The following is a 12,919-nucleotide window of genomic DNA, read 5'->3' as shown; positions in this document are numbered from 1 at the left end:
AGGATCAATTAGAAATCACCTGGTGGAACTGTGCGTCTGCTCAGCTCATCATATGAACTACTTCTCAGTCCAATGCTCCTAGTTGGAAACAGAATAATGAAAAGCATTATCCTGCTGAAGGTGGGATGCCAAAAAGAGTAAGAGCTTCATAAAGACACCAAATTTCAAGCGTCAAACTACGAAGTCAAAAATCTTTTAGGTCATGTTTGATATATGCAGCATTCCTATAACAGTTGAAGGTAACATAAATAAAATCACACACAGAGTGGTTACACAACACCACCTCATTAATTAGCCATTTCAACTCCTGCCTTCGATAAACCACAAGCTCATTACTGTTTGCAAACACTGCAAACATGTTATGTGCTTCATGTCACATGTCCATCATTTGCCACTTAGATTTCTGAGTTTTTTTGGTTGAAGTAACTAATAAAACTACAGTTTACTAAGTTGTTTTTCAAATATACAGAGAATCTTCTTAATAAATTACACTAAAAACAAGACAATTTTTGATATTTTGCTTTTCTGGGTGATAGATCTCATCATTAGTCATCTGCAATTGCGCTGCACAAGGTGGCAGCTTGTTGGAGCAGCTCTGTTATGTTCTTTATGATTTATTATTTATAAAACTCCTCCTCCCATTTTTGGTTGAAACACTGATTTAAAAAAAAAAAAAGTTTTTCTTCTTGTTTTGGGTGTTGCATAGTAGGCAGGATTTTTGCTGTTGCTTTTTGCATTTTGGAGTGTTGGTTGTGATGCATAACAATATCATAAATGATCAACAGCTCAAAAGGACACAAACAGTCTCGAGAATGCAGTATCAGGTGTCTCACTATCATGTAGCTGCAGAATCATTTTCTTGACTCGGTGTTTCTATTCATACCAAGAGGAACAGTGAAAGCTCAGGACAGATGGTTTAATCTAGAACATGATGCACCGAAACAACATTTCTACAGCCCATATGTGGAACGGTTTGCTTTAGGTTTTTGTCCATGTTATATACTGAGTTTATTAGTGTAATGTCATGAAAAGTTAACATTTCACCATCAGCTGTTGCCAACTCTGCATGCGACATTATCAGCTCAGTTGTTGCTAAGCTGCAGGCATAACATCATTTATGGCAATATGATGTAGAGGTTCTAACGATGCCTTGCTTTTTTTTTTTACACTTTCAATATTTTAGTTTATTCATTTCACTTAACTGAAAAAAAACAGTCATATTTGTTTCATCCAAATGTCATAGATCCATACAGCTTGACTGCAAGACCTCCTCTGGTCAAATCAGATCATAATCATTTGTTTCTCTGCTCGGTGCATAAAGCCCCCTGTTGACAGGAAACCTATGATAAAAAGAACTGTGAGAAGATGATCACAGCAAGAAAAAAAGCTCTGTGGGATTGTTTTGAAACTATAGACTGGGATGTACTCTGCCACCTCCATGTAGAAGACATTATTGCTATGACTATGTCTGACTGACTTTATAAAATTCAGCATGGATAACACCATTCCCAACCAGAACAGCAGCTTGCTTTCCCAATAAGAAGCTCTGGATCGTCAGTGAGCTGAAGGGAACTGCTCAATAAAAAGTAGCCATCAGGAAGGGAACTTGGAATTATTTAGAAATACACAAAAGCAAGCAAAAAATCAGGCTTAACGGTACCAAGGAGATGCACTGGAAAAACCGAAGAGCAAGCTTAAAAAACCCCCCAATAGAACAAATGTGTGATCAGGAATAAAATGATCACAGGCTTCAGCCATGATGATCAGCTCAGTTTACCTCTGAACAAAGCCAATCAACTGAACTGGCTTTAATAGATTCATCGGAGGAAAAGGCTCAACATCCCACTTCAGCAAACTCACTGTCATTTGCATAAACCAGGCAACATCAATATTATGTTGTTTGATTTCTCTGGTGCATTTAGGACAATGCAGCCTCATTTACTATTTGTCTGGTGACTACCTGAAAAACAGGCCAGCTTGTGAAATTTAAAAATGAAGTGGCAGATCAACTGGTCAACAGGAGAGGAGCACCACAGGGGACTTTATTCATAGTTTTTGTATTCAGAGAAAAGGATTAGTGATAATAAGGACAGCAGGAAGAGATTGTTTCTGCCTGCAGTCTTTGCCATCTATAATGACTTGGTTAGTTTTGGATACATCATTTAATTTTCCTTTAATAAAATATTGTTGAATTGAAATAACTTGATCACAGATGAAGTGTTTCTTCAAACCATGAAACTGAGGTGGCAGAATAAAAACTTTCAACAGTCCATTGTGTAAGACATGTATGGGTAACTACACCCACAGGACTGATGCAGCCTGACTATTGAAATGCATCCAGCACTTTAAATATAAGCTAAATTGTTTTGTACCGTGTTCAGCATCATATTAGCCTCATTAAATTCTGGAGATCAATATCATTTTAAGATGAGACATACTGTAGACATTGATACTTCGTCTGCTGCCACTGAAGTGTGCTTTGTTTCATAACACTCTGTCAAGTTGTTTATAATTCCCCATTAATCCGTAAAGTTTATAGTGGTTAAAAGTTTATATGAGTGGATCGCAAGTTTGCAATAAACATGTAGATCACAGAATGACATACTAGCATCTACAATGAACTTTTGAACTCCAGTTGTAGAGAAGAACAAAATCTAAATGCCACATAAAGACTCCATTCAAGATTCAAACCTCAACCCTACCTGAGGGTAGGGTCTAGGTTTAATAGATCAAACAAACATTGGGTTTGTTTGAACATCAAACCCAATGATGTTCAGTTTTCTGATATAACTGCAAAAACAACAATCCAAAAATGTACATCCAAACTGCGTGGACAATTAAATTTGTATTTGAAAATTCATACTCAGCATAAGATATATAAAATCACTCCAGTTTGTATTTTCTTGTATGCATGTTGAGTTTAGTTCCTTTTGGCTTGCACAAACTAGTTCACAGAAATATAGGTGATCAAATAAAATGTTTATAGGAAATTAAAGCCATTAACAACCTATTGGTATGAGTTGGAGGACTTTTAGTCTCGCAAAATGGGAAACCCCTTTAAGAAAAACAAATATTGACCTGTTAAGGAGACAACGCTTTGGGTTAAAAATCTGTAGCACTACCACAGAAAATTCAGAAACCACAACTGTGAAAATATTAATGGAGATCAGTGCACACTTTCTCCACATAAAGCCACATCTTAAATACGGCTTTAAGATAGCAGATGAGGTGTAAAGGGAAAGAAAAAAAATCTAGAAGAATAATCCCATATATCCATTCTCTGCCCAGTCTGTTCACACAATATGCTGTTATCTCCATACAAACAGAAACAATCAAAGGCCTTCTGTGTCCAAAAATGTGTCCTCTGTGACATTTTATTGGGATTGGACCTTGAGTACAAGTGAACACTGCCAACATGCAGTCCCTCTTCAGTATACACAGGGAGAAGGAATGGCTCTGGCCAGTAGACTCTGTAAACATGTCTGGAGACATTCAACAGCATCAAACACCATTAGGAAGAATTTACGAGATCAACAGGTCTCTGTGTTGGAAAGCAGAGCAAGAGAACGGCATTTTAACTGGGTGTTTGAAGTATGAGAACAAGCTGATAAGCAGTCCATCATATGTAACTTTGCTCCAACTTAAATGTGTAAAGTAGTTTTTTGATGAATAAGTCAGTAGGAATGGAAGCTGACCCTGTACAGTCTCCTCCTTATGACATGAGAGTGAATACGGCTGACATCCACTCCCATCCATAACACTTACTGTAAGTGTGAGCAAGATTTGTCCATTTTCTTTTTACCAAGAAAGAAAAAAAATGTAGTGAGACCATAAAAATACCTTCAAGCACTCATGGTATAAGGTAGCTAACTCTAGTTTAAATATGTTCTAAATTCAAAAGTGAAACTGATAGATTTATTACCCACAGTGTTAATTCTGCATATACGTAATATCAGAAATATCTGACAGCTGACTAAAAATCACAAAACTCTGTTTTGTTTTTTAATATAATATTTGGCATAAGAAAAATAAAAACAAAAATTTTAAAACAGACATGTTTCTTTATGCCGTGCACAATAATCAGGAACACCACTTACCGTATTTTCCGGACTATGGAGCGCACCTCACAATAAGCCGGACACACAAAGTTTTTTTTTTTAAACTGGAAAAGCACATAAGCCGCACCGGGCTATAAGCCGCTGGTGTCTCCACTAATCTTGGTTTTCCACAAGGACGCAGCAGAGAGCTATTAATTAAGGATGCAACCTCCAACGTCCAACCCTGGATTCGTTCACGCTGAGCTTATGTGCAGCGGCTATTGATCTGTACTGCCAGATCAATAGCCTGTAACTTAAAGGCGGCATCATACGAACTTTTTCGTGTAGTTCTCCGTTGTACCTGCTTCTTTGATTTCCAATTTTGACTTCCAATGATTCACTTTCTGCTAAAGAGCCCCCTGGTGGTTGAAGAAAAATCCACAGAAAGAGACTGCAGCATATAAACAGCATGGTTCAAAGTGTGGGAAAAAAGCGGCTTATAGTCCGAAAAATACAGTACTTGAAATTTTTCCAACCAACCATATTTGGCAACCTCCATTACACTTTTTACATTATAAAAGCTCATTGCTAAAGAAGCCAACTCTTAAACTATTTGAAGTCATATTACTGGAAAGTTGAGTTGGAGGAAAAAATAGTTGAAACGTCGGAACAATGACACTGTTGAAAGGATAGATTAGCATTGTGATTATGTACAGCACTTTGTGTCTTAAGACTTTAAGACTGACATGCCATTTTTAGCAAATTGTAAATCAAAACATTTAATGTTGATTTTTTTTTTCATTTTCCCCTTCTAAGCAATGCCAGTCTCTTGAATAATCAGAATTTTATTTTCAAATTTGCCAGAATAACAAACAATTTTGGCCTTACTATACTCTATTGTCTATATTTTATTAGCTGTTTGTCATGTGTGTTTTTGTTGATCTTTTGTTTAATTTTCTGATAAACTGAATTTTGGGTTTTCATGAAAATTAAAAAAAAATAAAGAAAGATAATTCTACATGATATCTGTTTATTTTTTTAAATTGTAGTACTGAAATACATGTGCTTTTTGAGTATAATACAATCCATTGATACACATCAGTATAATATCGTGCTTTCCAAATGTGAGCGAGCTACAGGTATATATACTTCCTGAACAATTTGTTTTGTTTAGTTTTGTCAGTAATCTATCCTGTCGTTTTCAAATAATTTCAAGCACGCAGCTGATTAGAAAGGTTTAATTACATGTCAAATATCACTGTATGCGAATAAAGGGTAGATCGGACTTGCTCGTTTGGCAGATATTTTTTTCTCTCTCTCTCTCTTGCAGTGCAACACTGTTCAATGCGTCTCCAAGTGCGCACGACCCGTCTGCAGCAGCGCTCGCTCTGCAGACCGCCTGCCAGGCATCTGGAAACTCTGCGTTCATTTCTGGAACCTCCGCTTTCCACTCAGTCACCCTCCAACAGGTGGATTAAGTCGAATCGGACATGCACATTGGTGGAAATTAACCCCAGGGGGCAAAGTGGAGGTGTTGCAGAACTAGGTCTGTTCTACCCTGGAAATTCGTCAACTCGTGGTTTTTTTTTCTTTCTTTCTTTTTCTTTCTTTTTTCCTTTTTACCGGGATTTTTTCTTCTTCTTGTTTTGCGCGGTGAGATGAATGCGATGTTTTGACGCGCATTCAGAACGAATGGAAATTAAAACGCACGGGATCAGGATGTATTCAGAAGTGCGGCGAAGTGACAAAAAAACAACAGTGGAGGATGCAGACTGAAGCAGATAAACAGAAAAAAGACAAACTGGCTACTGAGGGCACTAACATATCATCAAGGAGGCGCTTCTCATAAATCCGTCGCACATCTGCTCTGAATTTGAGAAGTTGAGATAGACATTTTTTTATGCTACTCTCCAAAGGAAGAACCTTGATCTTCGAGGACGATGTCCCAATGTTCAACAGCCCAAAGGTTTGTTGTTCAGTTTGTAAATTCAAAATAGCTAAGGGCAGCTTTCAGCTTTCAATTGACCTGAACAGAAAAGCAACATCAACAACAATAAATAATAAATAAATAAACGTGGCATCCAGTTAAAAATAGACAAAAAAAAATATATATAGGCCTATATGAGACATATTTTTTTATTCTTGTCACACCAGTCACACACACCAGTTGTTGGAAAATTACAATTTAATAATAGTTTTAATCTCACTGCAAGTTTCAAAGTGGCTCGTTTAAATATATTGCAAATCCTCTGAGCTTTTGCTGCCTGAGCTCTGTAACTTTTACATCATGTTATGATGCCACTGAGTTTCAGTGAGTATGTGTGGGAATTTTACGATCTGCCAATGCATGGACAATCTGCATTTCAAACTGTAATAAACTGCCCATTGTATGGTGTAAGGTTTAGAGGGCTGAGAAAACTTGCTAAAAACTAGTCTCAGTGTCTGTTTATTACATCATGTATTTTAAGAAAAAAAACATTTTTCTTAATTTTACTGGACTTCATAAACATGGAAAGCAGCAGAGCTTAAAAACATTGTCCACAGAAGTGCATTTTGTTATTTAAAGTGACTGTTTTTGTGTTTATTTCTGTGAAACAAGTATAGGAACTTTCAAGAGTGACAGTTCAGTGAATGAAATAGATCAGTCTTCAACTGATATTAAAATCTGTAATTTTTAAGTAGACACCTTATGATACCGTCATCCAGGAAACTTACTGAAAGCATAACTTTTATCTTTAAAACTAATTTTTAACAATGTACAGACAGTCAGATAGACAGAGTTTGTGCCATCCCTGTGGTCAAACTACCCTGGACAGTGAGCCATATTCCTACATCAAAAATGACCACTGGTGGAGTGATTTAAAACAAGTACAGATAAAAATATATATAATATTTTTCAGCATAACTTACTCTTATTGTAAGTAGTATACAAACGTTGGTATACTGTATGTTTTAGTCCTCTGCTTGTCCAACACACCTGAATCAAATGATGGCTCATTAGCAGACCTCTGCATTTAACCCTTATGTCTACAAATTGGGTCCAACTGACCCCACACACGTAAAACTTGTATCATTTGCCACCATCCCCTATGTTTGCCTCAGTCCTCGCATGCACAAGGGTTAAACCAGCTGGGTTGGTGCAGACATTTATCTAAAACTGGCAGGACACCAGCCCTGGAGGACTGGAGCTGGACGCCCATGGCATAAGCATAGTTATTTTTCTTCCGTTTATGTTTCTTGATAATCACAAATTATCTCAAGCTCAAAAATGGAATTTAATAACATAAACTCGAGTTCGCTCGTGTCATTGTTTGAGACACTAAACTTTTTTTTTTTTCTTTTTACTATAATCCCTAAGCTATGGGTGTAACCATCATCTCAGAACTGGTTGAGTTGACACAATTACCCTGAAACATCTACAGGGTAAGTCAGTAGACCCCTAAGTGAGAAAGAGCAACACTGAACATAAAATGTCCAGTAAGACACCATAAGCAAATTACTACTTAGCACACAAAATGGAATGGAATTGATAATAAGAAATATGCCAAAGGCTATAATTTTATTAAATGGCTTGAATATAAATAATATAAATAGTCATTAATTACATGTGTCTTCTGCCTGTGCTATCTATAATACAGACACAAAACATTTTGGAGTATGAATGAGAGTAACTGGAATTCTGTAAAAAATAAAAAAAGTTTCCTGCCTGGTTTCTTCCAGGAGCAGATCTCGTTTATTAGGAACCAACAATCTCCCTGTAACCCAAAGGCCTCCCTGCTGCAGGCCTTTGATCTAATGTTTCCTCTCTCTCCTCTTTCTATTGTGGCAGTAAAGACTTATTTTAAATATGCCTAAAGCAACAGTGAATATGTCTGGAATAACAACAAGACAACAAAGCTGGCCCAAGATGAAGCAAATTAAGCAGCTGTTTAAGGCACAAGACCTTCAGTCCAATGGTTGTCCCGTGTAGCAGTCCAACCCTGGACACAGATCAATCGATCTGCTCATCACTCCATCACTCCAATGTAGATGTACACTATCTACATTTTTATTCCAGACTTCTATTTAGTTATTTATTTGCTAAGAAGCACTTCACGTGCATGTGTGTCGGCTTAGCTAGCCAACAAACAAATGCTAATTAAGGTGAAGGTGACATCTTCTGTCAGCTGAGAATCTAGCTAGAGCCCTGCAGGGATCTTGTATTATCCTCACCTAGGTCAAAACTTGTCACTGACAGTTTTTCTTCGTTTTTTAGAGAAAAAAATTGTCCCAGCTTTAAAACCGAATTAATAAACCAAATGTTCACCTCATCAGTTTTAGTAAAATCCCTCTGTTAATTTTGTAAATATAATAAAATGTTTTCTTACTGATGTTTAGCTCATAGATAACTTGGTACATTTTGAGATTATGACTCAGAGCCTAGCAATAGACACTGAAAAAAAGCCCCCAGGTAACATTTTTTTGTCAGATTACTTACTGTTATAAACCCAATAATCACATATCAGGCATACAACTGCTCCAGCTAAAGCACATTTTTAGAACCTAAAGCTTTAGTCAAAATGTGCATATATTTACACATATACTATGCTAATTATAAGCTGTTATTCTTTCTCCCTTCATGGACTAATTTGCTGCTCATTAATGTGATGATAATGAGTCGTCTTGAGACCAGGAGGAAATAAGAAATAGTGGCTTATTAGGCATTGGGGAACTTGTACTTCACTAAAAGTAATATGAAACTAATACATCTTGACTTACATTCATCCTTTTTTAATTCTTTTTATACACCTTGTCTGACTCATGTGCCTGTTTTTAAGTGGGTTGCTTAGATACAGGACTTCAGAAAAAGGAAACAATTTTTTGAGTTGAGATTCTCAAATTACCAGCGACACGACATAAATTAATTTACTTGTAATCCATTATGACCCACAATGCTTAAGATGATCTTCTGTTCAGTTTATGGCAATTTTAGTTATTAATAGTGTTTTCTTGTGTTCTTTTAATTCGTGTTGAAACTGATGCCTAAAAACTGGATTGGTATTTTAGACATGTATTATAAAATTTCTAAGTCTGGCTAAAAAAAAAAAAATCTTAATCATTCAATACAGAAATATATTATGAGGAAATTCCTTTATCAGATATATTATTTTGTCCATATGATCCATTAATAGCATTACTTTTAAATGATTCGTTTGTAAATTCTGCTCTAACTCAATCATTCAGCATAACCTTTGACGTATTCACCTTTTTTTTCCTCCTTCTTCCCATGCAAGTGAAAGTGAGCACTAACAGCTTCATTCTCTTCCTAACACTTTTTTCTCTGTTTCTTGCAGTGTGAAGTCCCTCAGCCTGGCAGCAGCTGTAGCAGTGTTAGTAGGGTGCCAGTAAGCTGAATCCTTGGGAGATGTCACAGCTGTATTACCGGAGGACTGACAGCTCTTCATACCGGGACCGCATCCCGTTACGAATTGTGCGGGCTGAGTCGGAGCTGTCGCCGTTAGAAAAAGCCTACCTCGGAGCTGTGGAGAAGGGAGACTACGCCAGTGTCAAACAAGCCCTGGAGGTTTGTAGAAGTGATTATTGGTACATTCAATTATAAATGGAAAAAAGGATTTCTACACGTGGCAGTCGTAACAATTGGAGCCATTTGATTTAAAATTAAATGAATTTAATTTATTTAATAGCAAATACATAAATGCAACCAATAAAACAAAAATACTGATTTATTCGAGGAATTATCTATATACTTATTTATTTCATGATAGTGTTTTAGTTTATGACATTTCTGTAAAGTTGCTTAATGTATTTCAGGGACTTTGATTTCTCAAGTGTTTTTATTCCAGGCCCTTTTTTAAATTTAGTGTTCATATATTCAAATGACAAAGTATTCCATTAAAAAAATATGGAATACTTTATTTGATGGAGTATTTATTAATAGCAGTATTTAGATATTTTTTTATTTAACTTTCAATTAGCAGTTTGCCATAAAATGGATTGTAATTTGAGTTATTTGTAAAACATTGAAATGGAATCATTTACAGCCATCTTAAAAGCTGCTGCTTTCCCATTTGGTTAACCACTTTAACACCTGTCAGACCTGTTGCAGAAGAGAGACACTGCATTTCTGTTTTCTTTCATAATTTTTATGATTAAATGTACAGTTTGTATTAAACTGATTATTAGTGATCCAAGTGACATGGTCTAGTGAATGGGTGCCCAAGTCCAGTCCTCGATTGCTGCCCTCCTCCAAGTTTTAGATGAATCCCTTCTCCAGCACACCTGGATCAAATTAACTTCTCGTTAGCAGGTCTCTGCAGAGTTGAATGGATCCTGTTCATGCTGTCTGGTTTAAGTGTGTAGGAGCAAAGATGCATTGAAAGGTGGCAGGATCAAAGCTCTCAAGGTCTGGACTTGAACTAGATTTAAAAAAATGGACAAATTTAAGCTTTAATAAATTATCTCATAACTGCTGATTGCACTCTGTAGCAGCCATTGACATTTTTACAATTGCACTGATTAAGTCTGCTTTTAAAGTGTTCCCTCTTCCCCTTTGAATAAGTGAACAAGACTTTTTCTTGTCCGATTGCCTACAAAAAAAGAAAGAAAAAAAGATTCAATTTCCAGTTCTTTTCTGGTTAGTTCAAGGCAGTCTTTTTCCTTGAGTGGTAAAAAAGGGAAAAAAATCGAATGGTTGAGAACAGCCCAATTTAAACTAACAAACTTTTCATCTCATGGCTTTCTATTCAGGAGGCAGAGATCTACTTTAAGATCAACATCAACTGCATTGACCCACTTGGCCGCACGGCTCTGCTCATTGCCATTGAGAATGAGAATTTGGAAATCATTGAGCTATTGCTGAGCTTCAGTGTCTACGTCGGTGATGCCCTGCTTCACGCTATCCGCAAGGAAGTGGTGGGAGCCGTGGAGCTGCTGCTGAATCATAAGAAGTCAAGTGGAGGCATGCAGGTAAGGAGAACAAGTGGAAAATTTGATAGTTTACATCCATTCCAAACCTTCTCTAGCCTGAGTAGAAATGTTGCAGAAGACACTCTGAAACAAAGACTGTCATTTAGCATCATATAGTACGTTTATTTGGATTCAACAAGCGACGGAACCGATCAAAAACAAAAACAAAGCCTTTTACTTATGGATTTAGATGCTGCAGCAGTGCTTGTAACTTAAAATATTTGGTAATTAGATGATAGACATTACTGGTTAAAAGCCCTACCTTAACCTTTTCAAGTAAACAACATTAATAGTGTTCTTGCTTGGTCACCTGGCAGCCTCTTCAGCAGTTGGCATTACAGTATTTCTGTCTATCTTTTATACATCAAAGGTTATCCCAATTCCCATCAAAACTAGAAAAACATAACCCCGAATTACTTCTGGTTGGAAATATCAAGCTCTTGGAGCTTTGTTCAATAAGAAGTTTTACAATTACATTGTAGTTACACCATACATTTAAACATCTTTACTATAAAGAATTAAGACATTTCAAATGTAGATTTAGAAACTGATTTTCTATAATATTCTCTTTGTTATTTTTTATTATTATTTTTATATCTAAACGGGTAAATACCATATTTAATGACATTTGCCAAACTATTTTCAGAAACACAATGAAAGGACAAATGGAGTAGACCTTTTTAGATGGGTTTTCAAAGGGGCAGTATTATTTAAAACTGATTTTTTTTTCAGCTTTACATTATGTTGTAATGTTATTCCCTCATTAAAAACATACCTGGAGGGTTGCTTTGATTCTTTCACACGTGTTTGAGAAATCCTTTAGTCTCCCGTGGCAACCATTTAGCTGTGCAAAATTCTTGGGTAGACTCAGCACCGTCTTTGAGACACAGTTGCGGTTTCTAAGCTTCCTCCTCATAGAGCACTCCTTCCCTGCCACGCCCTCATGCAACTCCTTCAGACTAGCCATAAGGAATTAGCAAACATCCGGTGGTACTGCGAGTCTCCTGAGGTCATATGATCTACTTCTCATTGTAGCACTGGTAAAGACGTTGTTATAGGGTTAGAAAGCATGACTAAAAGCCTGACAAAAAGGGCAAAGATCTATAAATAAGATTCAGTTATTCAGTTCACCCTCTTTTCCCCAACTTGAATATGCTGAATATGTCAGCATATGTCAGATCTCAAAGGTCAGTGCTGTAAATTATTCTTAATAAAACCAATTTATTATGGAACATTCTATTATATTTTGTTTGTATACAATATATAACATAAGCAGATTTTTTATTCAAAAACATGTAGTAAAATAAACTGCAGTTTTTATTTACATATTTTTATTCGACGGGTGTAACAAAGAATTAGTGGCATTTTAATATATTTCACAGGGGAAAATTGATTTTACACATGAGTAATTTGAGTTATGAGCTCCGTCATGGAGAGAATTAATATATATATATATATATATAATATATATATATGTGTGTGTGTGTTTGCGTGTGCATGTATGTGTAAAAATAAAATACAACTCTTTAGACTTTGCTTCACAAAACCTTCCCAAAACAAAATGCTGTGTTTCTTCTGAGAAAGAGTCCAACATGCTCAAATAAAGGAGTTATTTTATGTCCAATTAAGGGGAAATTGCTTTGTCAGCCTTGAAATACTTCAGCTTTCTATGTCATTCAACATAACCGACCTTGGCAACAACTAAAGCTGACAAAACCATCTTCTTCATAAAGTCTGTTTATGAAGTAGAAAAACTTCAACTGTTTTTCTACTGCAATGTCTCAATGTCTTACACATTGAGATATGATGGTATTTCCTTAAAGAAAATATGATGGGTAATTTGCACAAATGTGCTCTTCTCCCTCTTTTATCATGAACATTTTGACAATACTGTCCATCTTAAACGTAGTGCCTCT

At 36.2% G+C, this 12,919-nt stretch overlaps 1 protein-coding gene across 1 annotated transcript in view; it reads left to right on the top strand.

The window, feature by feature from the left end:
- Window positions 1–5,379: 5,379 nt before the first annotated feature.
- trpc4a (transient receptor potential cation channel, subfamily C, member 4a) overlaps window positions 5,380–12,919 on the top strand; it is a 33,578-nt gene continuing 26,038 nt past the window's right edge. Inside the window, exons 1-3 of the mRNA XM_008427276.2 lie at window positions 5,380–6,003; window positions 9,371–9,600; window positions 10,785–11,003. Coding sequence (XP_008425498.1) covers window positions 9,442–9,600; window positions 10,785–11,003 — 378 coding nt within the window. The 5' untranslated portion in view covers window positions 5,380–6,003; window positions 9,371–9,441. The remainder of the gene's footprint in view (window positions 6,004–9,370; window positions 9,601–10,784; window positions 11,004–12,919) is intronic.

This window comes from Poecilia reticulata, linkage group LG14, assembly GCF_000633615.1.
Source record: "Poecilia reticulata strain Guanapo linkage group LG14, Guppy_female_1.0+MT, whole genome shotgun sequence".
Lineage (NCBI taxonomy): Eukaryota > Metazoa > Chordata > Actinopteri > Cyprinodontiformes > Poeciliidae > Poecilia > Poecilia reticulata.
Note: the sequence above shows the minus strand (reverse complement) of the source record. Positions and strands in the feature narration are given on the sequence as shown.